The 26,069-nt window shown below is 41.4% G+C and overlaps 1 protein-coding gene across 5 annotated transcripts in view; it reads left to right on the top strand.

Annotated features, from left to right (window-relative positions):
* The window catches only part of ULK4 (unc-51 like kinase 4), a 517,204-nt gene that overhangs the window by 266,013 nt on the left and 225,122 nt on the right, over positions 1–26,069 (top strand). For all 5 annotated transcript variants that reach the window (XM_060022287.1, XM_060022288.1, XM_060022291.1 and 2 more), the window contains one exon: positions 11,630–11,735. In XM_060022287.1, the coding sequence (XP_059878270.1) occupies positions 11,630–11,735 (106 nt within the window). The remainder of the gene's footprint in view (positions 1–11,629; positions 11,736–26,069) is intronic.

A 26,069-nucleotide genomic window follows, 5' to 3' on the forward strand; every position in this document is an offset into this window, starting at 1 on the left:
TATATACAAATAATACATATAATAATATATAATAATATATTATTATATTATATATAATAATATACAATATATAATAATACACATATATATGTATATACATATATATAATATAATATACTATATATAATAATATACAATAATATACACTGTTTCTTTCTGACATACTTCACTCTGTATGACTCTTATATACAAATAATATATATAATAATATATATATAATAATGTAATAATATACTGTATATAATAATATACAATATTTGTTTCTCTCTTTCTGACATACTTCACTCTATATGACTGTCTCTAGGTCCATCCACATCTCTACAAATGACCCAGTTTCGTTCCTTTTGTTGTTGTTATTCTTACTTTGCACGTTGGCAGGGATGCTAAGAGAAGGCAGGAGGGGTTTTGTGTCTGGATGCACACTTGTATTTTCTCTTTCTCATCTGTCCCCGCTATTTCAGGCCTGTATTTAGCTCAGGGAGTGTGTTGTGGGCCAGAGTGGCCTGTCTTTCAACACTCCAGGCAGACACATGAAAGGGGTACAATCCATCCCTGGGGACACTGGTCCTGGCAGCTTCCCTTCGGCTCCACGGCCAGGGTTCTCCCTCCTGAATAGTGTTGGCTCGGGCCTACTACGCCTGCCTTGAGGCCTAGGGCCCTGCTGGGAGCCCAGAGGACGGAAGCTTCCTGCTAGAAGCCTAAATAATGTGAAAGGGCACGGCTGGGGAAGCCAAGTGACACAATTAACCTGCCGGAAGGGCATCCACAGTGCACTGCCGTGGGTGTTGCACAGGACTGGGATTCTAGAGCTGAGCTGGCACGCTGATTGACAGATGGTACCAGCCGAGCCAGACTCCCTTCTGTGCCAGCTGGAATGTATTGCTGATAATAACTTGTGTTTGCTGCCAGAGGGGCTCTACCATGTTTGTCAGTCAAATTTAAAAACAATTTGAAACTCTTTTCTCTTGTGTGTTTAACCAGAAGGATGGAGGGAGATCTAAATAAAAGAAAGGACTTAATTTTATACCTCTAGGCCCTTAGGGTGAGAGCATCATATGTTTTTGGCTACAGATTGGAGAAGAACATTTCCAGGCCCTTGGAGTCTCCTCAGAGCCTGCTCAGCCCCACAAAACCCCGACCACAGGGCAGAGGAGCTGGTTAACTGCTTCACAGCTGGTAGAGCAAAGGCCCAGTAGCGGTTACCCCAGCACCAATTTCCTCATACCCCTAACAGTCCCACTTTGGACCCCTACATCCTGGCCTTTCTTCCCAGGAAATCCCATATATATATTTATGAGTGAATTCATTTTAAATCACTCTGTGCCCTTGCCGTTTAATCCAGTTTGTTTCCTTCCCTGTTTCTCACCCCCAGGGGTCAGTATTTGTCTCGATAAGTCTTGAGACTATTTCGAACTCATAATGCAATGCTCCTCTGGGATTGAAAGCCTTGGAGCTCCAGTGCCCTTGCTCTGTCATCTCCTGGTTCTTGTGGCTTCTCCCCCTTTCAGGCCTTGGAATCCCACTGGGACTTTGGACACAAACTGGACTGTGGGAAACAGGGGCCTCCCTCCACCCTGGATCTACTGTAGACTCCGACACACTCACTCCCCAGGCCCGTGGCCCCCAATGTCAGCCCTGAGAGTGGAGCCTAATCTCTGCCACTTTAGAAAGAGGAAGCTGGTTAGCAGTCAGAACGGTGAGGCCAGAGACGTTAGGAGACGGTGGTGGCCCCGGCCAAAGAGGGCAGTGGCAATGGGGTTGGAGAGCAGACGACAGATTCAGGAGGGGCTCGGGGAGAACCAGGGGACTGTCATGGCTGATTGGATGTGGGAGATGAGAATAGAGACAGCAGTCCCGGGTGATTCCAAGATTTATGACTGGGTAGCTGGGCAGATTGGAGGGTCATTCATTGAATTGGAAAATGGAAAAGGAGAAAGTGTGAGGGGAAAGGAGCTGAGTTCAGTTTAGATTCCACTGGGTTTGAGCTGCCTGTGGGACAGCCTTGTGAAAAATCAATAACATGAAAGTGTCCTCTTCTGCACGCATGTACTCATGTGGTTTGGGTGCTCTGAAGGCTCGATTCTGCAGGCTCCAGATCTCTAGCATTCTGGGCACGCAGGAGAACGTATGAAAAGGAGAGTGGGTGGACACCCCACTACGTCCTGGGGCAGCACATCTGTATCAAGTGCAAGTACATGTGCAGTACAGGGGCAGCTTGCAGAACAACGTAAGTTTTTCCCCCTGAAAGGTAATGTGAATGTGTGTTGAATGGGATATGCTGTGTGTTTATTTCTAAGAGATCGTGGATGTCACGTGTGCATCACTTGTGTGTGCTTCTGCTTTTCGTTCTCTCGGTGCTCTCTCTAACCTTGTAGGATCGGTTCTTGTCTTCTAATGTGTTGTCTTTTGAATCCCGACCCACACCAAGGGCGGAAGAGAGTTGCCACAGTTCATTATTATTTTTGATCGTTAAAGGTATCTCCTACCTGGACTGTTCAGACCCCAGCCCCACTTTTTCATCTGGACATCTGGAGTCTTCTAGTGCCGTTTCCATCGTCAGATATTAGCGTCAAGTATAATGCTCCGTTTACAGTGAAAGCACTTTGGGAAGGCTGATCGTTTTTTAGCGGTGTTTCCTTGCTGTGCCCTTGGTGTTGCAGAGCTGTCCTCTTCAAGCACTGAAGTAATTAGTTTCGAGAAGGCTGATTCTTCAGGGTCCAGTGCTCTCCTACCTTTCATTTGCTGAAGCTGTACATTTTAATGAAGTTGTTTCATCTATGTTGCCAAACACTAGAATTTTGTGGCTTCCATTCTAATTATCTCTACTGGCAAATGCTATGTTTTATTAGAACTCTCAAGTGCCCTGTTTGTTAAATGTCCGTACACTGTGGCGTTGGGCACACAAATTAGGTCGGCCTTGCTTATTGGGCTGTGGATGAAGGAGTTAAAGATTTTTGTCATAATCTTAAAGTGCAGTAGGATCGCCTTGGGTGTCTTTGTAGGACAGCAGTGATGGCTTCTCCTGTGAGCTCAGCTTTCTTTCTCACCCGTCAAGCCTACACTGACACTGAGCGTCTCAATCATGTGGCTGTTGACTGTGGGGCCAGTATGTGATTTCATCCTTGGGGGTAGTATGCCCATTCTTCCCTTTCCTTAGTTGCCTAATACCCACATCTTGCTTCCCGGGTTGCATGTCTTACAGCAAATGATCTGTATTAAGGGCTCTGGTGAAGCCAGGAGTTCCCAGTGGTGGTGACACAGGGCTGGTCACATTGTAGCCGAAGACGGAGGGCAACATTACAGTAGCGGCCCCAAATCAGTATGTCTGTGCCTCTTTCCACCCCTGCCTCTGGATTCTTTTAAGTCCGTGGGTCCTCAGGTCATGTTGGCTAACCGGGGGTGTGCTGACTGGTGACCCTGACACCCCACCCTCCGCTCTCCTGCTCCATTAATGTGGTCACCAGGCAACGTCGCTTGGTGATTAGGGACCCCTGCCATCCTACAGACTGGATCCCAGCTTCACAATAGAGGAGCTGGGTGATCCTGGGCAAGTGACACTTCATCTCGCTAACCTCAATGTCCTTATCTGTAAAGAGGGGAGAACTGTAGTCACTTCAGGATTTTAGTGAGGATTAAATGAGATAGAATGCTTGGAGTAGAGGCCATGGCATAGTACCTTATCAGTATATTGTCAGTGCTGCCTTGTCCTGGCTCGGGCCCACGTGGCAGCTCTGCTTCAATCAGCACAGAAGGTGCTGGTGCCTGGGCCCCAGACCCTGTGCCAGAGACCCTGTTGCAGGTCATTAAAAGCTTCCTTCTCTCCGCACACCACTTTTCTTCCATGTGTTGGGGTGCCAGCGGTGTGGACCCCTTTCTTTATTAGTGAGCCATGGGGATTAAAAAAAAAAAAAAAAAAAGACACCAGGATTTTACCTAGGCTTCTCTTACAGTCCTTTCACCCTGGGGCTCAGGTAGACTTTGTAGGGAGAGGGGTTGTCTTAGAGGAACATCTAATGAAGACACAGCCTTTAATCAGCATCTTCCCTTCCCTCCAGCTCTGACCCAGGTCTTTGAATCAAATTTGTGGTTCCCTTTCCTCTTTACATCAGTCTTCCAGGGGCCCAGGAAGAACCCTTGTCCCACATGTTTAACCTGGTGGTTTCTCCCTTCATATAATTCTCTACTCTGACTTTGAAAGTAAATATGATGTTTTTCAAAGCATAATTTATCCCCTGTGGGCCATGAATATGGTTGTGAACAGCAAGAACAAATCTTAATAAAGTTGCTAAGAGAAATGAAATAATTCAATTTGATAGAAAGTAATAGAAGTATGCTTAATTCACATTTATACCTTCTCAACTACCCTTCGCCTGTCTTTAGCATTCTTTCTGGGGGAAGTTATGATCTAGGCCACAGCAATAACTGTCTAGGTTCCCCCTAGACAACCATGTTGTCATCTTGAGCAGGAACAGTGACTCTGTTCCGTGGTCTCCCTCCCTCATACTAGGTAATAAACATTTATACCTACAAGAAGGAAGAGGAAGTAAGTACAATTTTATAATATAATCTTAATAATGCCCCTACTTTATTTAGAACAAAGTTCAGTCTATGAATGGTCTGAAAATCAACAACAAAGAAAGTAAAACACAACAGTGTTTTGAATAATGGCTAGAATAGAAAAGGAATCATGCCTCCCAGTCTGGTTGTAGGATTATTGGTCTCTATTCTCTGCATCAAATATGGTGCCCTGAGTGTTTCCAGTGATAAGGTTAGTGGGGGCTTTTGATAGAGTGTACCTTTATGCCCCTCTGCGGATTGAGTAGTGGGGCTGGCAGAGCCCTTCCTTCTGCAGTGATTCTGGAAACTCCAGGCCAGGAGTCTCAGGACCTGGTTGGCTGGGGTACGGTCCTGGGTTCTTAGTGTTCAGGGATAACGGAGGTTTGGAAACTTGGCTTTTGTACTTAAGGGAAATGCCTACATCAGCAGGTGGCTGTCACTCTGTGAGCACAAGGAAAAACCAAAGTATTGGCTTTGCAATGAGCCAGAAATACTGCCAAGAGCACAGAAAAGGTGCATTTAATCATAAAAACATGTATATGGAAGGAACAATGGATTTATCTCCAGTAAAACTGACCTATATTTGCCGACAGACTGGCCTTTGAACCAGGAGTGGTATGTGTTATTTTACCAAATGGGACCAAAAGAAGAGATTTGTTAGTGTCTTTATTCTTCACAAGAATATGTTTCCTGTGTATCGTTAGTTACTTTATCATGAGTAACATGTCACGTCATCTTCGTGCTTATTAATCACCCTTTCCTTCCAACCAACTGTAAGAATAATTAGATGAAATTGGTGGCAGCCCATTGCTTCCACATTAATATTCTTAAGCTGGTGTCAGTGAATTTTATATGGTTGAGGCTGTTCAGTTTGGCTTCTCCATATCTATCGATTGCCCTTTTTGAGCAGAATGAAGGTGTTTTTATTAAGCTTGGATGCCAATGAGAGTTATTTTATGGTGACCACAATGCAAGGCACTGTCAGCATGTCGGGGAATGGCAGGCGTGGCGCTGGACGGGCTCGGCTGTCCCCCGGGCCCGGCTGCCAGCCCCGCAGCTAGTAAGTCTTCTGTTTAGGCTCGTCTGATGTCTTTCCCTCACTTATACTTTCAATGACCTTTTGTGTATCTATCTGTAAAGGTAAAACAGAGAAACTCACAGCCTAATAGCATCAAACATTAACATCCACTCTTAAGCCTGTGTTTCTAAAGAATATAAATTTTCAGCCAGTGGTATTTGGAAAGCAGACCTTTTGCCTTGTATTAAAGATATAGATGGTAAGACTCATGAAATCAAGTGGCTCCTGTTGGTGGGATGTACAAGTCTGTTAACTGCAGTTTCAGAGCCTGATGCTGTGTTGGTATTTTGGTGCGCTTTGGAAGCCGTGTGTTCATCAGGGGAGTCCCGGTGTCTCTGCTGCACGTCCTCACTCTGAGACCTGGGCTACTGGAGCCTCTACCGTCTAGACCATCACTGGTCTTAAGGGCAGAGGAAAGACAGGACGGCGAAGCCCTCTCTGACCCTTAAAGCGTCTGCCCAATGAGTCTTAATTGGCCAAAGTAAGTCCAGTTATGGGCATCTCGAATTATGAGGGGGCAGGGAAGTGTCATCCTCCTGCATATGTAGGAGGGGGAAGTGGGAAATCGTGTACATTTGTAATGACTAACTCGAAGTCACAAATGTAGATTCTTGAGTGAAACGGAAAGCTGGGTCCTTGAAAAGACCAATAAAATAGGCAAGGCTTTGGTGAGTCTGACCAACAAGAAAGAGGGAGGAGACAGGTAAAAGGTGATGTCAGTCGGTTCAGAGAAGACAGGTGAAGACTGGTGACTGCTGTGTACGGTTCTATTACAGTACGTTTGGAAACTTGGACATTATAGGTGATTTTCTTGGAAAATGGAAATAAAATTGGGTCAGTGTGTACATTCCTGAGTATAAGATGTTTTTCAAAAAAATATTTAAAGATCTACCGGTAAAAATACACTGAGCCCAGTTGCTCTTATTAGTGAGTTCTACCACATCACCCAGAAATAGATGCACAATAAGTTATTTGTGGAATAAAATGGATGGACAAGGCTAGCGTGAAACTGATACTAAAATCAGATGAGGATGTCACTCATAGGCCAATAACATTGAAGAACATTGATTCAACTACCCTAAAACAAAACTAGCTAACAGAACCTGGCAGCATAAAGAGTAAATCCAAACCAGCTCAGGCGCTGCCTTCCGAAGGAGGTATGCCTTACGTGCCTTGTTTAAAACTGCAGCCTTCCCCCGCGGCACTTCCAAGCCACTTTACCCTGTTCTGTTTTCTCCTGTAGTGTGTATCATCTTTAACATACCATGGAATTATTTACTATGTTGTCTTCCCCCTCTGCTTCAAGGTAAACTCCACAGGGCAACCGCAAGGGCAGGGCTGTTTCTTAAAAAAAATTAGTGAAAAAAAAATTTTTTTGGTCTCTTCTATTCACTGACATAAGCCAAGTACCTAGAACAGTGGGCACTTAGTAAATATGTATTGCAAAAATGAGTTAATTCTAAATGCAATATGGGATCCTGGATTGGATCCCAGAACAGAAAAGGATGTTAGTGGAAAATGTGAAATTTGAATAAAGTCTATAGTTCCACTGTTAGTTTTGTATCAGTGTTAAGTCCCTAGTTTTGTTTCTTATTTTAAAGATTTATTTATTTTATTTATTTTTGGCTGCGTCAAATCTTAGTTGCAGCACACAGGATCTTCGTTGAGGCATGCGGGCTCTTTTGCTGTGGTGCGCGGGCTTCTCTCTAGTTGTGGCATGCGGGTTTTCTCTCCCTAGTTGCGGCATGCAGGTTCCAGAGCGTGCAGGCTCTGTAGTTTTCCAGCACGCAGGGTCTCTACTTGAGGCGCGTGATCTCAGCAGTTGTGGATCATGGGCTTAGTTGCCCCGCGGCATGTGGGATCTTAGTTCCCTGACCAGGGATTGAACCTGTGCCCCCTGCATTGGAAGGCGGATTCTTTTTTTTTTTTTTTTTTTAACGTTTTTATTGGAGTATAATTGCTTTACAATGGTGTGTTAGTTTCTGCTTTATAACAAAGTGAATCAGTTATACATGTACATATATCCCCATATCTCTTCCCTCTTGCATCTCCCTGCCTCCCACCCTCCCTATCCCACCCTTCTAGCTGGTCACAAAGCACCAAGCTGATCTCCCTATGCTATGCGACTGCTTCTCACTAGCTGTTTCACATTTGGTAGTGTATATATGTCCATGCCACTCTCTCACTTTGTCTCAGCTTACCCTTCCCCCTCCCCGTGTCCTCAAGTCCATTCTCTAGTAGGTCTGCATGTTTATTCCCGTCTTGCCCTTAGGTTCTTCATGACCTTTTTTTTTTTAAGATTCTGTATATATGTGTTAGCATACAGTATTGGTTTTTCTTTTTCTGACTTACTTCGCTCTGTATGACAGACTCTAGGTCCATCCACCTTGCTACAAATAACAATTTTGTTTCTTTTTATGGCTGCATAATATTCCATTGTATATATGTGCCACATCTTCTTTATCCATTCATCTGTCGATGGGCACTTAGGTTGCTTCCATGTTCTGGCTATTGTAAATAGAGCTGCAGTGAACGTTGTGGTACATGACTCTTTTTGAATTATCGCTTTCTCAGGGTATATACCCAGTAGTGGGATTGCTGGCTCAAATGGTAGCTCTATTTTTAGTTTTTTAAGGAACCTCCATACTGTTCTCCATAGTGGCTGTATCCATTTACATTCCCACCAACAGTGTATGAGGGTTCCCTTTTCTCCACACCCTCTCCAGCATTTATTGTTTGTAGATTTTTTTGATGATGGCCATTCTGACCGGTGTGAGATGATACCTCATTGTAGTTTTGATTTGCATTTCTCTAATGATTAATGATGTTGTGCATTCTTTCATGTGTTTGTTGGCAATCTGTATATCTTCTTTGGAGAAATGTCTATTTAGGTCTTCTGCCCATTTTTGGATTAGGTTGTTTGTTTTTTTGATATTGAGCTGCATGAGCTGCTTGTCAGTTTTGGAGATTAATCCTTTGTCAGTTGCTTCATTTGCAAATATCTTCTACCATTCTGAGGCTTGTCTTTTTTGTCTTGTTTATGGTTTCCTTTGCTGTGCAAAAGGTTTTGCGTTTCATTAGGTCCCATTTGTTTATTTTTGTTTTTATTTCCATTTCTCTAGGAGGTGGGTCAAAAAGGATCTTGCTGTGATTTATGTCATAGAGTGTTCTGCCTGTGTTTTCCTCTAAGAGTTTGATAGTGTTTGGCCTTACATTTAGGTCTTTAATCCGTTTTGACTTTATTGTTGTGTATGGTGTTAGGGAGTGTTCTAATTTCATTCTTTTTTTTTTTTTTTTTTTTGCGGTACACGGGCCTCTCACTGCTGTGGACTCTCCCGTTGCACAGGCTCTGGACGCACAGGCTCAGCGGCCATGGCTTACGGGCCCAGCCGCTCCACGGCATGTGGGATCTTCCCGGACTCGGGCACGAACCCGTGTCCCCTGCATGGGCAGGCGGACTCTCAACCACTGAGCCACCAGTAAAGCCCTAATTTCATTCTTTTACATGTAGCTGTCCAATTTTCCCAGCACCACTTATTGAAGAGGCTGTCTTTTCTTCATTTTATATTCTTGCCTCCTTTATCAAAGATGAGGTGACCATATGTGAATGGGTTTATCTCTGGGCTTTCTATCCTGTTCCATTGATCTATATGTCTCTTTTTGTGCCAGTACCATACTGTCTTGATTACCATAGCTTTGTTGTATAGTCTGAAGTCCAGGAAGCTGATTCCTCCAGCTCCGTTTTTCTGTCTCAAGATTGCTTTGGCTATTCAGGGTCTTTTGTGTTTCCGTACAAATTGTGAATTTTTTGTTCTCGGTCTGTGAAATATGGAAGGCAGATTCTTTACCACTGGACCACCAGGGAAATCCCATTTCTGAGTTTTGATCAGTGTACCTTGGTTGGGTATGCTGTTAACATAGGGAACATCTGGGTGAAGCGTATATGGAAACTCTCTACACTGTCTTTGCAACTCTTCTGTAAATCTAAAATTATTTCAAAAGAAAATTTTATTAAAACTAAGTCCAAAGAATTCTAAGATCCTTCAGCATTTAAAAAGTAAAAAAAAAAGTAAATAAAATTTCCACTCAGATGACACCTTCTCAATGAGTCCCACCCTGACAACACCATGTAAAATGATGGACAGCCTCACTGCTGAACTCCCAGCCCTCCTTTCCTGCTCTGCTCTTTTCTTTTTCTACCATAGCACTTGTTATCTTCTAACACGTAGTCCAGTTTACTTACTTACTGTGCCTGCTTTTTTTTTTCTTTTTTTAGTATTTATTTATTTATTTATTTGGCTGCTCCGGGTCTTATTTGTGGCATGCGGAATCTCTGGTTGGGGCATGCGGGATCTAGTTCCCTGACCAGAGATCGAACCTGGGCCCACTGCTTTGGGAACACAGAGTCTTAACCACGTGACCACTAGGGAAGTCCCTGTGCCTGTTGTTTGTTGTCTCTTTCCATGAGGACAGGGAACCTTGTTTTGTTCTCTCAGGTGCCTAGAACAGTGCCTAGAACAGGTACATAATAGGTCTTCATTAGTTATTTGTTGAGTGACTTAATAAATATGATATAACTTATGTTTAGATAACAGAGCAAACCATGTATTCTGTGTGTGTGTGTGTGTGTGAGAGAGAGAGAGAGAGAGAGAGAGAAAGGGAGAAAATGAATAGGAAAGGGTCTGGATGGAGTCTACTAAATTGATACACCCATAACTCTTTAGGATAGGACTCGTTATTAACAGAGTGACCAAGGGGCGGGGCCAGGGCTAGTGTGGGACAAGCTAGCCGCCTAGAAGCACTCACTTCCAGCAAGTGCTTGCATTGGCACCGTCCTGAGAGTGAGTGCCTCCATTCTTTCTATACTCTGTGCAGCTGGCTTGCCTCCCCTAGTCCTGGAGCTTAAAGACTTTATTTTTATACTATTTGAAATTTTATAGTTTCAATCACAATCAGTGCTAGTTGTTTAATTTTTAAAAAATTCAGAAGAGTGAATAGGAAACAAAACTAAAGCAAGTTATTTTTTTTAATTTATTTATTTATTTTTGGCTGTGTTGGGTCTTCGTTGCTGTGCATGGGCTTTCTCTAGTTGCGGCGAGTGGGGGCTACTCTTCATTGAGGTGCACGGGCTTCTCATTTCTGTGGCTTCTCTTGTTGCGGAGCACGGGCTGTAAGCATGGGGGCTTCAGTAGTTGCGGGATGCGGGTTCAGTAGTTGTGGCTTGCGGGCTCTAGAGCGCAGGCTCAGTAGTTGTGGTGCACGGACTTAGTTGCTCCGCAGCATGTGGGATCTTCCCAGACCAGGGCTCGAACCCATGTCCCCTGCATTGGCAGGTGGATTCTCAACCACTGCGCCACCGGGGAAGCCCCAAGTTATTTTTAAGATCCCTTAAAAGTTACAAAGAAGTTGTCTTTTGTGTCTTTACAATGAGAAATGAAGGCCAAAGTTACTCCCTGCTGTATGATGCAAAGCGTTAAGGAAAGCAAAATTCACTTTTTCAGGTCCCAAGTGTAGTTTATTGCACTGAAGCAGTGATGCAATAAGTCATATCCGACATAACCAGCAATGTGTAAGACTAAAGAAGGAGAACAGCAGTTTACTCTCCAAACTGCAGAAATTATTTCTTTCAGAAGTTTTTCTTCTGTGATCTCAAAATCACTTTCATGTGGTTTCCTAAGTTCCACGTACTTGATCTCTGATCTCTCTGACTCCTTTGGTGCCCTTTGAAAGCACAGAGGGCTATGTGGTTGTCCCTCAGTGCGTGGGCAGGGGACCGCATGCAGCAGTGCTGGCACTGAGCGATTCGTACTGCCTCCCGCTCACCTAACGCACTGATGGGGCCTTGCCACAGAGGGGTCTGCTTCACCCAAGTGCAGAAGGATAATCATTCAACCTTGTAAAAGAATGCAGGGATGGAGGTCGTTTGATCATTTGTCTTTATTACGATGTAATGCTATTTCTGTACTGTTCTGATGGAATGGTGGTCTGTTGCAGGAACATCAGACGAACATTCTGGGTAACACCATGCAAAGTGTGGTTGCATTGCTCAACAATCTGGTCACCTGCAAAGATTTGAATATGAAGCTCCTTTATGAACAAGGTAAATGCTTCTTAGACTTCATCTTTGATTGTGTTGAATTTTGCCTATTTGTAAGTTTCCTCATTTTACCTAGTAGAGAGTCAAGAAGTACTATTTAAAGTTGATCAATCAAAATAGATGTTTAAAGGTGTACAAATAATGATAACATTACCAGCAAAAATGGAAAGTGTCGTTAGATTGTGATAGATTCTCTGAGTTAATTCATTGTCCTTCATGGCACAAAATCAATACAGACTCCTTACAGATGAGAAACCAAGAAGTAGAGTGTAAGCAGAGTATTTAGACTTATTTGTGACTATCAAAATGAAAGCATATATGGTCAAAAGCACCTTGGAAAATGAGACTGGATGAGTTGAGGGTGGCTTTACGTTGCACTTTATGCATATCTGTAATATTAAAATGAAAACCTTTTTAAGGACTTCATTTTTTTAGAGTAGTTTTAGGGTTAAAACCAAACTGAGAGGGAGGTACAGAGATTTCCCATAAAACCCCTGCGCCATTGTCAACATCACTCACCAAAGTGGTATGTTCTTTACTAAAGATAGACCAACACTGATGTCCTAGTCACCCAAAGCCCTTAGTTTACAATAGGGTTCACTCTTGGTGTTGTACATTCTATGTGTTTGGACAAATGTATGATATATATCCATCATTACAGTATTACACGGTGTCTTTTCTTTCATTGCCCTAAAAATCCTCTGTGCTCTGCTTCTTCACACCCCTGCCTTCCGCAAACTCTGATCTTTTCATTGTCTCCCTAGTGTTGCCTTTTCCAGAATGTCATAAAGTTAGAATCACACAGTAGGTAGTCTTTTCAGATTGGCTTCTTTCACTTAGTACTGTTTATTTAAGGTTTCTCCATGTCTTTTCATGGTTTGATAGGTCATTTCTTTTTAGCACTGAATAATTCTCCGTTGTCTGGATGTACCACAGTTTATTAATCCATTCACCTAACAAAGGACATCTTGGTTGCTTCCAGGTTTTGGCAGTTCTGAATAAAGCTGCTATAAATATCTGTGTGCAGCTTTTTTGTTGTTTTGTTGTTTAACATCTTTATTGGAGTATAATTGCTTTACAGTGGTGTGTTAGTTTCTGCTTTATAACAAAGTGAATCACTTATACATATACATATGTTCCCATATCTCTTCCCTCCTGCGTCTCCCTCCTTCCCACCCTCCCTATCCCACCCCTCTAGGCGGTCACAAACCACCTAGCTGATCTCCCTGTGCTATGAGGCTGCTTCCCACCAGCTATCTATTTTACATTTGGTAGTGTATATATGTCCATGCCACTCTCTCACTTTGTCACAGCGTACCCTTCCCCCTCCCCATATCCTCAAGTCCGTTCTCCAGTAGGTCTGTGTCTTTATTCCCATCTTACCCCTAGGTTCTTCATGACCTTTTTTTCCCTTCAATTCCATATATATGTGTTAGCATACGGTATTTATTTTTCTCTTTCTGACTTACTTCACTCTGTATGACAGACTCTAGGTCCATGTGGACTTAAGTTTTGAACTCCTTTAGGTAAATACCAAGAAGTGCAGTTGCTAATCATACACTAACTGTTTGATTTTGTAAGGAACTGCTAAATTGTCTTCCAAAGTGGCTGCACCGTTTTGCATTCCCACAGAGAGTGAGAGGTCCTGTTCCTTAGCACCCTTGCCAGCAGTTTGTGTTGTCAGTATTCTGGATTTTGGACATGCTGATAGGTGTGCAGTGGTAACTCATTGTTTTAATTTGCCTTTCCCTGATGGCATATGATGTGGAGCATTTTCTCATATTCTTGTTTTCCATCTGTATATCTTCTCTGGTGATCTCTGCTAAGATCTTTAACCTAATTTTTAATTGGGTTATTTGTTTTCTTACTGTTGGATTTCAGGAATTCTTTGTATATTTTGAACAAATGTCCTTTATCAGATCCGTCTTTTGCAAGTATTTTCACCCAGTTTTGTGGCTTGTCTTCTGATTCTCTTGGTATTGTCTTCTGCAGAGGACAAGTTTTCAATTTTAATTAAGTCCAGCTTATCAGTTATTTCTTTTATGGATTTTGTCTGTGGTGTTGTATCTCAAAAGTCATCACTTATACCCGATGTCATCTTGTTATGTTATCCTCTAGGAATTTTATAGTTTTGAATTTTTTACAATTAGGTCTGATCCATTTTGAGTTAATTTTTGTGAAAGGTATAAGGTAGGTTTTGTGTGTGTGTGTGTTAATTTTTGTGAAAGGTATACGGTAGGTTTTGTGTGTGTGTGTGTGTTAATTTTTGTGAAAGGTATAAGGTAGGTTTTATGTGTGTGTGTGTGTGTGTGTGTGTATGTGTATGTTGCTGTCTAGTTCCAGCACCATTTGTTGAAGGGACTGTCTTTGCTCCATTGTATTGCCTTTACTCTTTTGCCAAAGATCTTTTAACTATATTTATGTGAGTCTGTTTCTGGACTGTCTGTTCTGTTCCATTAATCTATTTGCTTATTCTTTCACCAGTACCACACTGTCTTTGATGTCTGTAGCTTTATAGTAAGTCTTGAAGTCGGGTAGCATCAGTCCTTCAACTTTGTTCTTCTCCTCAATATTGTGTTGGCTGTTCTGGGTCTTTGCCTTTTCATATAATCTTTAGAATCAGTTTGTTGATACTAATAAAATAACTTGCTTGGACTTTGATTGGGATTGCATTGATTCTATAGATCAAGTTGGGAATATTGTTGCATTTTAAACATAATGTCTACTACTTTTATATTAATAAAATCTTTCACTTGAATGTTCATAACAATAAGACTTGAATGAGATCAGTCAGTGGATAAGATCATTAAGTCCCTGTTCTGATTTTTTCCCCCAAGAATTTAGAGTTTTGTTTCTATGTGGTCATTATATTTAAATGTTGGCAGTATTTTTTTCCTCCCCTAAGAAAAATGTACATTCCCAGTAGTAAAAAATATTGCCAACAGTTGAGGGATTTTAGTGCATAGAAATATTTATTCTTTTATACAGCAGCATCCTATTCTGTTTTATGAGTATGTCAGAATAGACCAGTACTCTAATGGATATGGGTAATGTCCAATCTTTTGCTGTTACAGATAGTTCTGCAATGAATAACCTTATGCATGCATACCTTCACACGGGAGCAGGGCTATCTATAGGGTAAATTCCTGGGGTTAGAATAGCTGGATCAAGGGGTATATGCATCTGTAATTTCCATAGATATTGACAAGGTGTTGTAAGTAACATGCCAATTTGTACTTCCAGCAAGTCACATGAGATTGGTTGTCTTCGGACCTAAGAGTATGTTATGTTTTCCCATTTGTTTGACTTTGTTTCTTTATAGTTTTCCTTATATAGGCCATATGCATTTCTTGCTGTTAATCTCTTCCCAGGTTTCTTCCCATCCTTTTTTGCTTGCTGTTAGAAATAAGGAATTTTCTGCCAATATAGTTTTCAGTTATTTTTTTAGCATGTGTTTTTGATTTCTATTTATTCACTTTGTTCCTAGGTTAATTCTCTTACTATTTTCCATAGTAATCGTTTCTAAATGATTCTGTTTACTTTCTGGTTATATAATAATAACCATTAGTAACCACTTTCTTTTCAACTTTTATAGTTCTACTTTTTCCTCTCTTGTCCAACTGCAAGATTCAAAGAGAATGAGGTAGAGGATACCTTGGTATTACCTCAGAATCTTTTGTTCTGTTTAAGAAGTACCTATCTATTTAAATTTTATCTTTTGTAATCAAGAATAAATAATGACTTTTGTCAAATGCTTTCTTGGCATCTCTGGAAATGAGCAAATGATTTTTCCTTGGATCTATTCATGTAACAGATTATATTTAATAGATTACCTAATATTAAATCATCCTAGCATTTGAGTCAGTAACCACACTTAATTGTGATATAATATTCTTTAATTGTGCTACTTAAATTCTTTGTTAATTTTTTATTCAGGATTTTCCATTGCTACTCATAAGTGGGATTGGTCTGTAGTTTCGTTTCCTGTTTCTTTTTAAAAAATACTGTTTTTTGCTAGATTTTGGTGTCATTGCTATGTTGCTTCTTTTTTTTTTTTAAAGGAAGTTTTCTCTCTTCTTTTCTCTCTTCTTTTGAACTGAATTGAGATAGCAGAAATTATGCAGTGATAGGAGATGTAGGAATTCCATCCTAGCAGAAATTATGCAGTGATAGGAGATGTAGGAATTCCATCCTAGCCAGTGAAGAAACCTTGCTATGCACCTAAGTAAAGTTACACCAGCCTGAAACTAAAGGCTACTCTAACCTGCCATAGAGTTTCGACCATGTCCTAGGACTAAGGATTAAACCACTATAGACTTTTCCTAACAAATAATAAAACTAATCCCTTAGGGTCAAAAGATTCACAAGGAATTTAACTGCCTGCTAGAACAAAATACCACTTAAGAGATGACAATATAACCCACACTCTCTACAACGTATTATCCACAGTGACAAGTATACAGCCAAAACTTAATGTACATGAAAAAGAAGCTAGAAAATGTGGCCCATGATGATGATGATGATAATAATAATAATAATAATAATAAAATGTCAGTTCAAACCAAGCCCAAGATCACCCAGATGTTGGAATTACCGATCAGGCACTTTTTTCCTATCTGTTAAAAATGTTTATTAGCAAATAATAGAGAGGTAAGATAACCCTAGCACCCAACTGATGCTTTCTTGACAATCAGGAGATTTGAAAGGAGAGTAATGCTCTCACTGTATTATTCAAGGTGATTTCATGTCATCTTGGCATTCTTGTACTTCCTAAAATCATCCCAAATTCTGAGAAGCTCAAAACCAGGAATCTGTACCAGTTTTCATGTGTTGCACTTTTTTTCTTTGTTTTTGGTTAGAGTTTTTTCCAGCTTTTTAAAGATGCAGCCGAACTACAACAATGTGTAAGTTTAAGGTATACAATGTGATGATTCGGTAGGTGTATATATTGTGAAATGGTAGATCAGGCTTTTAAACAACTATTATAAATATATCCAAAGCCAAAGAGAAAAGAGGTAGGGAATTTCATCAGAGAAATGGAATCTATGAAAAACTAGAGCCAAGTAGAAGTCTAGAACCAAAAAGTAAAATATCTGAAATGAAAACTTCCCTGGAGTTTAGCAGATCAAAAACTGCAGAAGAAACAGTAACTAAACTTGTAAGATTAGTAAAGTTTTCCCATTTGAAGAACAAAGAGAAAGATTTTTAAAAAATGAAAGAACGTCAGTGACCTGCGGGACAGTAATCAAGCATTCTAATATATGTGTAATTGGAATCCCAGAAACAGAAGAGGGATGATGGGGCAGAAGAAGAATTTAAATAAATAATGGCCAAAGTATTCCCACATTCGGTGAAAATATTTGCTTATAGATCCAAGAAGCTAAGAAAACCCTTAGCAAGACTGAAAAACAGAAACTACCTAAGGACACAATATCCAAACTTCTGAAAATTGAAGATAAAAATTTTGAAAGTGTTCAGAGAAAAATGACACATCAAGGAGGTCAGCAATACAAATGATGGCTGATCTCTTGTCAGAAGCAGTAGAGGCCAGAAGAGCAGAAAAATACCTTGAGTGTTGACATACTAAAAGCTGCCAACCTAGATTTTTATATTCAGTGAAAATATCCTTTCAAAGTGAAGGTGAAATATGGACATTTCAGATAAATGAAAGGAAGGGGAATATTCTGCCTAATGGTAAGTGTTAAATTAACTTTTCAAGATACAGGGAAGGGATACCAGATGAAAACTGAAACTCAGGTCTGCAGAAAGAAATAAAATATACAAGGCAGGGCTTAACTAGAAAAGAATATCTTTTTTTCCCTCTTCTCTGAAATTCTTTAAAAGAAAACTTACTAGGCAGGCTTCCAGAATGGGTACATTGATGACCCCCATAAACCTATCTTGCAATGAAAGTAACAAAAACACTGGAAAAAAAAGTTTGGTAGTAAACTTTGTGAGCTCTGGAAATTACCAAATTACTATAGGCTTGCAACAATGTAAGGAATGTTTATTCAAGAAAAACTGATGAGTCTCTATAAGAAGAGAAGAAGGCTCTCTGGCTGGAGCTGTAAAGTGCCTAAATGTTGAAGGCATTCTCCAACACACACACACAGCCCCTTGGCAAAGGTGGAAGACTTACTGACTCAAGGCATTTAAGGAAATCTCTGGCCAGTCTTTAGCTGGGTGCTGAGCTAAATGACACAGACTTCTGTGGCTTGACACTACAGGTAATACAGACTTAAAGAATTAGCACAGGAAAGTCACTGAACTAACTACAACAAAACAGCAGTAACTGAAAACCGTTAGTGTGTGTGTGTGTGTGGGGGGGTCTGATTTCCAAAGTTTACACATTATATGATCTAAGATATTCAGTTTTAATCAACAATTACAAAGCATGCCCAAAAAAATAAAAAATAGGAAGGTATGGCCCATATACAGGAAAAATGCAGTCAATGAAACTATTTCAGAGGAGATCCATATGTTGGATTAACTAGACAAAGATTTTAAATCAGCTGTTATCAATACATGCAAAGAACTATAGGAAACCACGTCTAAAGATTTAAAGGGAAAGCATGAAAATGATGTCTGCACAAGTTGAGAATATCAATAGAGATAACATTATATAAAAGAACCAAATGGAAATTCTGAAGTTGAAAAGTATAATACTTGAGATGAATAATTCACGAGAGGTTCTCAACAGTAGATGTGAAATGGCAGAAGAAAGAGTCAGCTAATTTGCGGATAGGTACGTCATTACTACTGACCTTATAGAAATAAGAAGGATTATAAGGGAATACTATAAACTAACTCTATCCCAGTAAATTAGATAACTTAGATGAAATTTCTAGAAAGGCAAACTATTAAAATTGTTCAAACTATTAAAACATCTGAATCATTGTTCCTTTTCCATAAGAATGACCCGTATTTATAGCTTAGTAGGTTTTTCAGCCTGATTCCTGTGCATGGAAGTTAGGGGGCCCCAACACCTCTTTTCATTCTGAAAATGAATTATCCCTGTCCTTTTTAATCCAAGCTGGTGGTTCTTCTGACGTTATAATTCTAGCAAAAACTTTGTTAGTTTCCTGTAAATCTTATTGAAGTTTATTCCATTAAACAAAAAGCCTACCCATGAATCCTTCAAAACATTCTCCTCTCTAAGGTGGGCTGAGAATCAGGATACTGTGGAATAATGCCTGTAAGATTCTTAGTAGCCCTATTGGCCAGCTGAGAGAGTGGATGAGGAGTCAGGTGCCTGAAATTGAGATTCCAGTGGTTGCAGCTACTAGCCCATGAAAGCATGGGATTGCATGGCCGAGGCAGGATAAAGGAAAAAATCCTAGAAGACAGAATCTTAGGGAATTGAGAGGTCAGGCATGGAAGGATTGCCTATGATGATGGAAGGCATCTACTGAAATTTTGTGTTCAGCGGACTGTTAGATTTGGAGCACCGGAAGAAGCACAGGCGGATTTAACACGAAGCTTAAGTGTCAAGGGCCTTCATTTATGCAGGGACAGTTTACATTCATAGTTTTTTTTCTTCTTACAGCCTATCCCCACTCCCCAACTGGCTAAGCTTCAGTTCTCATAATATCTAGCCCCTTGCCATGTTTTGTGGAGTGGAGTGGACATCACAAAAGTAATTATGGGAAGAATAGTGTTAGTGTAACGTTGAGCTCAGAGAATAAGGCGGCAGGGGTGATCTAGGATGATGGCAGTTGGAGGAGGGGAAGTAGGTGGGACAGACTTTTGATCTGAGATTCAGTACCTTATAGCCTGCCAGCTGGCTGCTTACTTTTACAAATACATTTTTGTTGAAATATAGATATGTCCATTCATTTGCATGTTGTCTATGGCTGGCTTTGTCGTATAATAGCAGCGTTGAGTAGTTGAGACAAAGACTGAAATATTTTCCTCGGGGCCTTTTAAGAAAAAGTTTGCCAACATCTGGTCTAGAAGCAGCAATAGGGTAGAAGGCGACACCACTAAGGCCCAGTGTTAAATGCGGACAGAGTGGACAAAGAAGTATCCATCACTTGAAGGTCCTGCTGAGGAGACAAGGTTGTAAAAGGGGCAGGTTTCAGGTAGAGTAGCAAGATAAAAGGTACATATAGATGAGAAGTGGATGATTTGAGGGATTTAGCTGATAACTGACTGTGAGCTCCAAATATCACAGTGGAAGGGGTTCAGAGGTTGGGCAGGGATGGGATGTGGCCTCTGAAAGGAGATGCACAAATCCTCTTGCTGTTTCTACTATTTGTGAGTGACTGGGAGTCCTGAGCTTCTTGTGACAGCATGAGTAGGGACAGAGGGCATGTTGAGTCCAGGTGGTCTTAAGGCTGAGAAGGGTGGTCAGGCTGCAAGTGTGGTGGGGTGAGGAAGGGTAGTGGGATTCCAGGAGTACACCAGGGTTGGGATCTCCTTCCTGGCCCTTGCTAGGGGAGGTTAGAGGGGAGGAGAGGCGAGGCCCTTGTGGCTGCAGAAAGTCTGATTTCATTCTCCAGAGATAACACCAGGTCTGACTTTCCGTTATACTCTGCTGCTTTCCAGACCCTTTGGCTACTAAATGTGTGGGCTGATTTTTCCAAAGTTGGGTAAAAGAGCTGTTGGATGTTTGCCAACCCAGAGTGTATTAAGATTCAGTGGAGCATGGCCACATGAAGAGTTACTAATGATCTGCCCCTGTATGGGCTTGAATGTATATGGTTGGCTTGAATGAAGTCTTCTTGTTAATTTTTATTTTGGATCAATTCTGGCTCAATCATTGGTTTATGTATTCATTACTTGTCATACGGAATTAAATTCCCTCTTCCAAACATAGTTAACTTGTAACATTAATACCTTAAAAAATCACCCCAATATAAGTGAGCTGTACTGCAGATGGAGTAGAAATGATTATTCCTGCCTTGAAGTGCTTCATTACGGTGCTGTATCAGGCCAGTCAAACTGAGTTTCATCCTCAGACCACACACTAACACCCAGTGGTAGAATGAATTCTAAGGCATACATTTTTTTGCCCCTCCCATTTTAATATCTCTGAAATAAGTACATCAACCATTGCTATCCACATGGCAGTCCTGATATAGTTTTTGCTGCTGACATGTGTGTGTTGAACCTTGTGGACTGGGTGTGAGTGCCCTGGAAGTGAACCCAGAGACTTCAGGAGAGATGCTTTGCAGTGCGCTCTTGCATCCGTGTTCTCATGGAACAAAGCTTACGGAGCAACGGGGACGTTGATGATTCCGAGTTGACAAATGAGAAGAGTCAGCCTCCAAATGGGAAGAATGTTTTAGAAAAACTCAAGCGATTAATTTTACTTAGATTTCCTTTTTTATGTATTATAAAGGCAATATATGAGAAAATCCATATCAAAATAAGTCTCAGAGCACTTGCACTGAGTGTAAGACGAAGTTCTAAGTGATAAAGCGTGTGCCATGTAATTGGTAGCGTTTTTTCGTTCTTAGTGGTACATAAAATAATACTCTTCCTTCTGATCACTGGCATCTTAGGCTCACTGAGGTGTGGTAGGTAATATATGTGAGGACCTCCGTACAGCGTCTGCCACCTGGTAGGCATCCCACAAAGTATGCAAACTCTGAGAAGTAGAGTCATTGACACGTCTCCAGTATGCAGCTGCATTGTATAATTCAGGTGTTTTGCTTAAACATTTTCATTTTTAAATGAAACGTTTAGGGAAAGAATTAAGAAACAAAGGCCTTTTGTTTATATTTGAAAAAAGTGTTAGAGTTATTAACATTTTAAAATGGGCTGCGGGCTCATCTCGGTGCAATGACCTTTTGATAATGGATATTAATTCCAGCTTCAGTTTTACCAGCAGAGCTGTCAGCATAATGGATGTACATGACACACTGCAGTAGCCAAAAAACTGTAGCACCTCCAAAGGAGCATTTAAGGAAATTGTTTGTCCCCGTTGGTTTATGGTGTGTCAGAAATCAAAACACTCATTTCTTGCTAGGTTTATTATAAAACTGCCTAAATCGGTGTTTCCTCAAGAGACCAGAAAATCACTATGAGAGCTGTTTGGGCTTTGAAGGTGTACTTGATAGCTCTCTTAGATTCCTTTATATTTAAGAATAACATTCAAAATGATGTCACAGAGCAGGAGTTGGCAAACTTTCCTGTAAAGGACGAGATAGTAATTATTTTAGGCTTGTAGGACCATATGATCTTTGTCGCTACTGCTCAATACTGCCAGTATAGCAGGAAAGCAGCCACAGAGAATGCATACATGAGTGGTTATGACCTTGTGTCCATAAATTTTCTTTAAAAAATTAGGTGGCCAGCCCACTGGCCGTGGTTTGCCAACCCCTCTTGTACAGTAACTAACTCAGACTCTCCCAAAACTACTCTGAAATTTTCACATCAACATACTGGTAAAATTCAGTTATTAAACTATGATTCAACTTAAGAAGTAACCGAAAATTACATTTAAATGAATATATTCAGAAAGAGGCCACTGCCTTCACAGTTGTGTGAGGATTTGTGAAGAAGAAGTGGAATATTTGCCCTAAGGGCTTAGTCTAAAAATCATAATAAATACATCTTACTGAGTCAATTAGCCTTTGTTAGATAATAAACCACCCCTTAAAGCTAAGTGACTTAAAATAATATTTGCTTACTCTTCGTGGGTCGGCAGCACAGTCTGGGCTCTGCTGGTGTCAGCTGGACTTGCGCGCGCGCGCGTGCGTGCGTGCGTGTGTGTGTGTGTGTGTGTGTGTGTGGAGCCTTGTGTGGCTGGGGTGATGCTCACCCTCAAGGAGGCGCCCTCAGGCTTTTTCCCATGGTGGCAGCATTCAAGAAGAGTCTGCGTGGAAGCTGCAAGGGCCCTCGTGGCCTGGGCTCGGGAATCTTCTGTCACTTCCATCACGTGCTATTGACTGAAGGAAATCACTAAGCCAGCCTGGGTCTAGGGATAGGGAAAGAGGCTCCGTCTTTGATGAGAAGAGCCGCAATGAATCCATGGCCGTCTTTAGTCTAGTATAGTTACCTAGACATTTAGAACCAGAGCGTTACATGACACCATGACTGGCGCAGTTGGGGTTGGCACACTACCCTGTAAAGAGCCAGATTTTACATATTTTAGACTTTGTCGGCCATAATCTGTTGCAGCTACTCAGTTCTGCTCTTGTAGCAGAAAAACAGCCATAGACAATAAATACATAAAGGGATGAACATGACTGTGTTTCAGTAAACATTTATTTACAAAACAGATGATTTTCCACCCTGATCTAGATCATCCAGTCTTTCAACAAGTATTTGTGCGCCAGGCATTGTTCTCGGTGTAAGGAATGTGCAGTGGACAAAACTGTCAAGACCTCTGCCTTGGGGCAGACATTCTGGTGGAAAAAAATAGACAACAAACCAAAAAAACGAACAAGAAGTTTACATTAGATAAAGTTAGATGTTACACGGTGATAAATACTGAAGGAGTCAAAAAAGAAAAAGGGGGTATGAGGTGTCTGGATGGGAGTGAGGTCGACATCCTACCTTGGGGAGCCAAGGAAGGCCTCACTGTCAATATGGTTGTTAAGTAAAAGCTGGAAGGAAGTGAAGAAGCAGCCATAGGGATAAACCTGAGGGAAGGTGGGCGGAGAGAACAGTAGGTGTGAATCCTAGGTGGGAGCCTGCCTGGCAGGTCAGAGGAACAGTGGGGAGGCCAGTGTGGCTGCAGCAGAGGAAACACTGGGCAAGACACGAGGAAAAGCCAGCAGAACTGGCTGGTGCCTTCGGGGAGTACAGAGTCATTTTTGTCAAAAGCTGTTTGGAAACTTATGGCTAGACTGCAGTTCAATTTGAACTGAGGATTAGGAAATTGGTTGGTAATTACTGACTACCTACTTACCCCTCTATCTTGGTTGACTTGTGAAGATTAGACCAGTAGCTTGGGAAGCAGTGGGACTGAGGACGGTTCCAGGTGAGGCTAATGATAACCCAGGTTGGAAAATCTTTGCTGTATGGACTCAGCTCCCACACAGAGCCGGACTCTTGTTTGCTGTCACCCTGAGGGATTGCTGTGTGAATGGGTCTGGAATTAGAAAGCCCTTTTCCCACAGGAGCAGCATACTCCATCCTTTGAAGAATTCTGATTGTTAGAAAGTGTTTCTTTACCTTGAACTAAAACTGGCTTATCTGTGATTTTTACCTTAGTTGATTCTAGTTTTCCCTGTTGGGACTACTTAGACAACATTTGTTTCCTTCCTTCTTCCTCCCCCTCCCCCTCCCCTCCTCCTCCCCTCTCCCCTCCCTCCTCCCTCCCTCTCGCTGCATAGGGTCTTAGTTGCAGCACACAGGATCTTCATTGAGGCATGTGGGATCTTTCATTGTGGCACACGGCTTCTCTCTAGTTATGGCGTGTGGGTTGTTTTTTCTCTTCTCTGGCTGTGGTGCGTGGGCTCCAGGGCGCATGGGCTCTGTAGTTTGCGGCACGCAGGCTCTCTAGTTGAGGTGCGCAGGTTCAGTAGTTGTGGCACATGGGATTAGTTGCCCCGCAGCATGTGGGATCTTAGTTCCCCGACCAGGGATCGAACCCCTGTCCCCTGCCTTGGAAGACAGATTCTTTACCACTGGACCAGCAGGGAAGTCCCTTAGATACCATTTGTTATTTCAGTTACTTATAGGAGGAATTAAATACCTTCCAGTATGCAAGTAAAGTTTAGACTGTAGTAATATCACAGTTGCTATCTTATAATATTTTACATTTAAGATGCCAGAAATATTGTATTGAGTTTTTTCAGCTAACTATTGATAAGAGGCATGTGTATTTCTTTACTACCCTGTGTAACTATTTATAGCATCCCTTGTTAACATATCTGTCAATGTTTGGTGTTCCTTGATTTCAGTGTTCACTTTACTTGTCCTTTATTGAGGGGATTTATTCAATTATACCTATTCATTCTAGATGGAGTTTATTTCAAGTTCATTTGGCTGTTGTTGGATTACAAACCACCCCATAACTCAGTGAATTAAAACAAAAACAAAAATCTGTTATTTTGACTCTCTTGTCTGTGGGCTAAGCTCTAGGGTAAGCTGTGAAAACTCTTACATTAACAAATTGCCTAAGTTGGGGTAACTCCCGTGGACCCCAGTGAAGTTGGGTTCTTCTAAAGTTCTGCTTGGTTCTGGGTTGTCTTCCCAATCCTTAAATGCATTCAGTGGCCATGGTCAACGTCACCAAAATAAGCATGGTAGTCTTTTACCAAACAAGGGCCCCTGACTGTGACTCCCTGACTGCTATGGCTTAATTTCCTTAATGGTCTCAAGCATTTCACGTGAGTTTCCTGCACCCTCATCTTTCTGAATGCCCTGTTCTACCTATCAGCAGTTCCTGTGGTCTCCATGCCTAAAGATTCTGTGATGGGGGAGCTAGGACTGCTTTAAAATTTATTTATTTATTTATTTATTTGGCTGCATTGGGTCTTAGTTGCGGCACGCAGGATCTTCGTCGCGGCATGTGGGCTTTTCGTTGTGGTGCATGGGCTCTCTAGTTGTGGTGCTCGGGCTCCAGAGCACACAGGCTCAGTAGTTGGGGCACACGGGCTCTCTAGTTGTGGCGCACGGGCTCTAGAGCACACCGGCTCAGTAGTTGTGGTGCACAGGCTTATTTGCCCCGTGGCATGTGGGATCTTAGTTCCCTGACCAGGGATCGAACCTGCGTCCTCTGCCTTGGAAGGTGAATTGTCATCCACTGGATCACCAGAGAAGTCCCAAGGATTGATTTTTTTTTTTAATGTTATCTCCAAGATAGTTCTAGAAAATGCTTAACTCTTCTGTATTTAGTGAAATTTCACTTGTTTAATGTGTAGGTTTAAACACTGAGGTGTAATTCACATGCCACAAAATTCACCATTTTAAAGTGCACAGTTCACTGCTTTTTAGTGTAGTCACAAGGTTGTGGGACTATCTCCATTATCTAATTCTAGAACACTGTCATGACTTCAGACAATCCCGTGTACTCCTTAGCAGTCATTCCCATTCGTTCGTTCCCGCAGAAACCACTAACTCCTTTCTGTCTCTGTGGATTAGCTTATTCCGGACATTTCATATAAATGGAATCATATAATATGAAGCCTTTGTGTTTGGCGTCTTTCACTTAGCAAAATGCTTACATTTTAATGTTAAAAGAAAAGGCACAAATAATCTAATTTATTTTTTTTAAGTCTTTATTGAATTTGTTATAATATTCCTCCTGTTTTATGTCTTGATTTTTTGGCCGCGAGGCATGTGGGATCTTAGCTTCTCAACCAGGGATCGAACCTGCACCGCCTGCATTGGAAGGTGAAGTCTTAACCACTGGACTGCCAGGGAAGTCCCAAATAATCT

Source organism: Delphinus delphis, chromosome 10, assembly GCF_949987515.2.
Source record: "Delphinus delphis chromosome 10, mDelDel1.2, whole genome shotgun sequence".
NCBI lineage: Eukaryota > Metazoa > Chordata > Mammalia > Artiodactyla > Delphinidae > Delphinus > Delphinus delphis.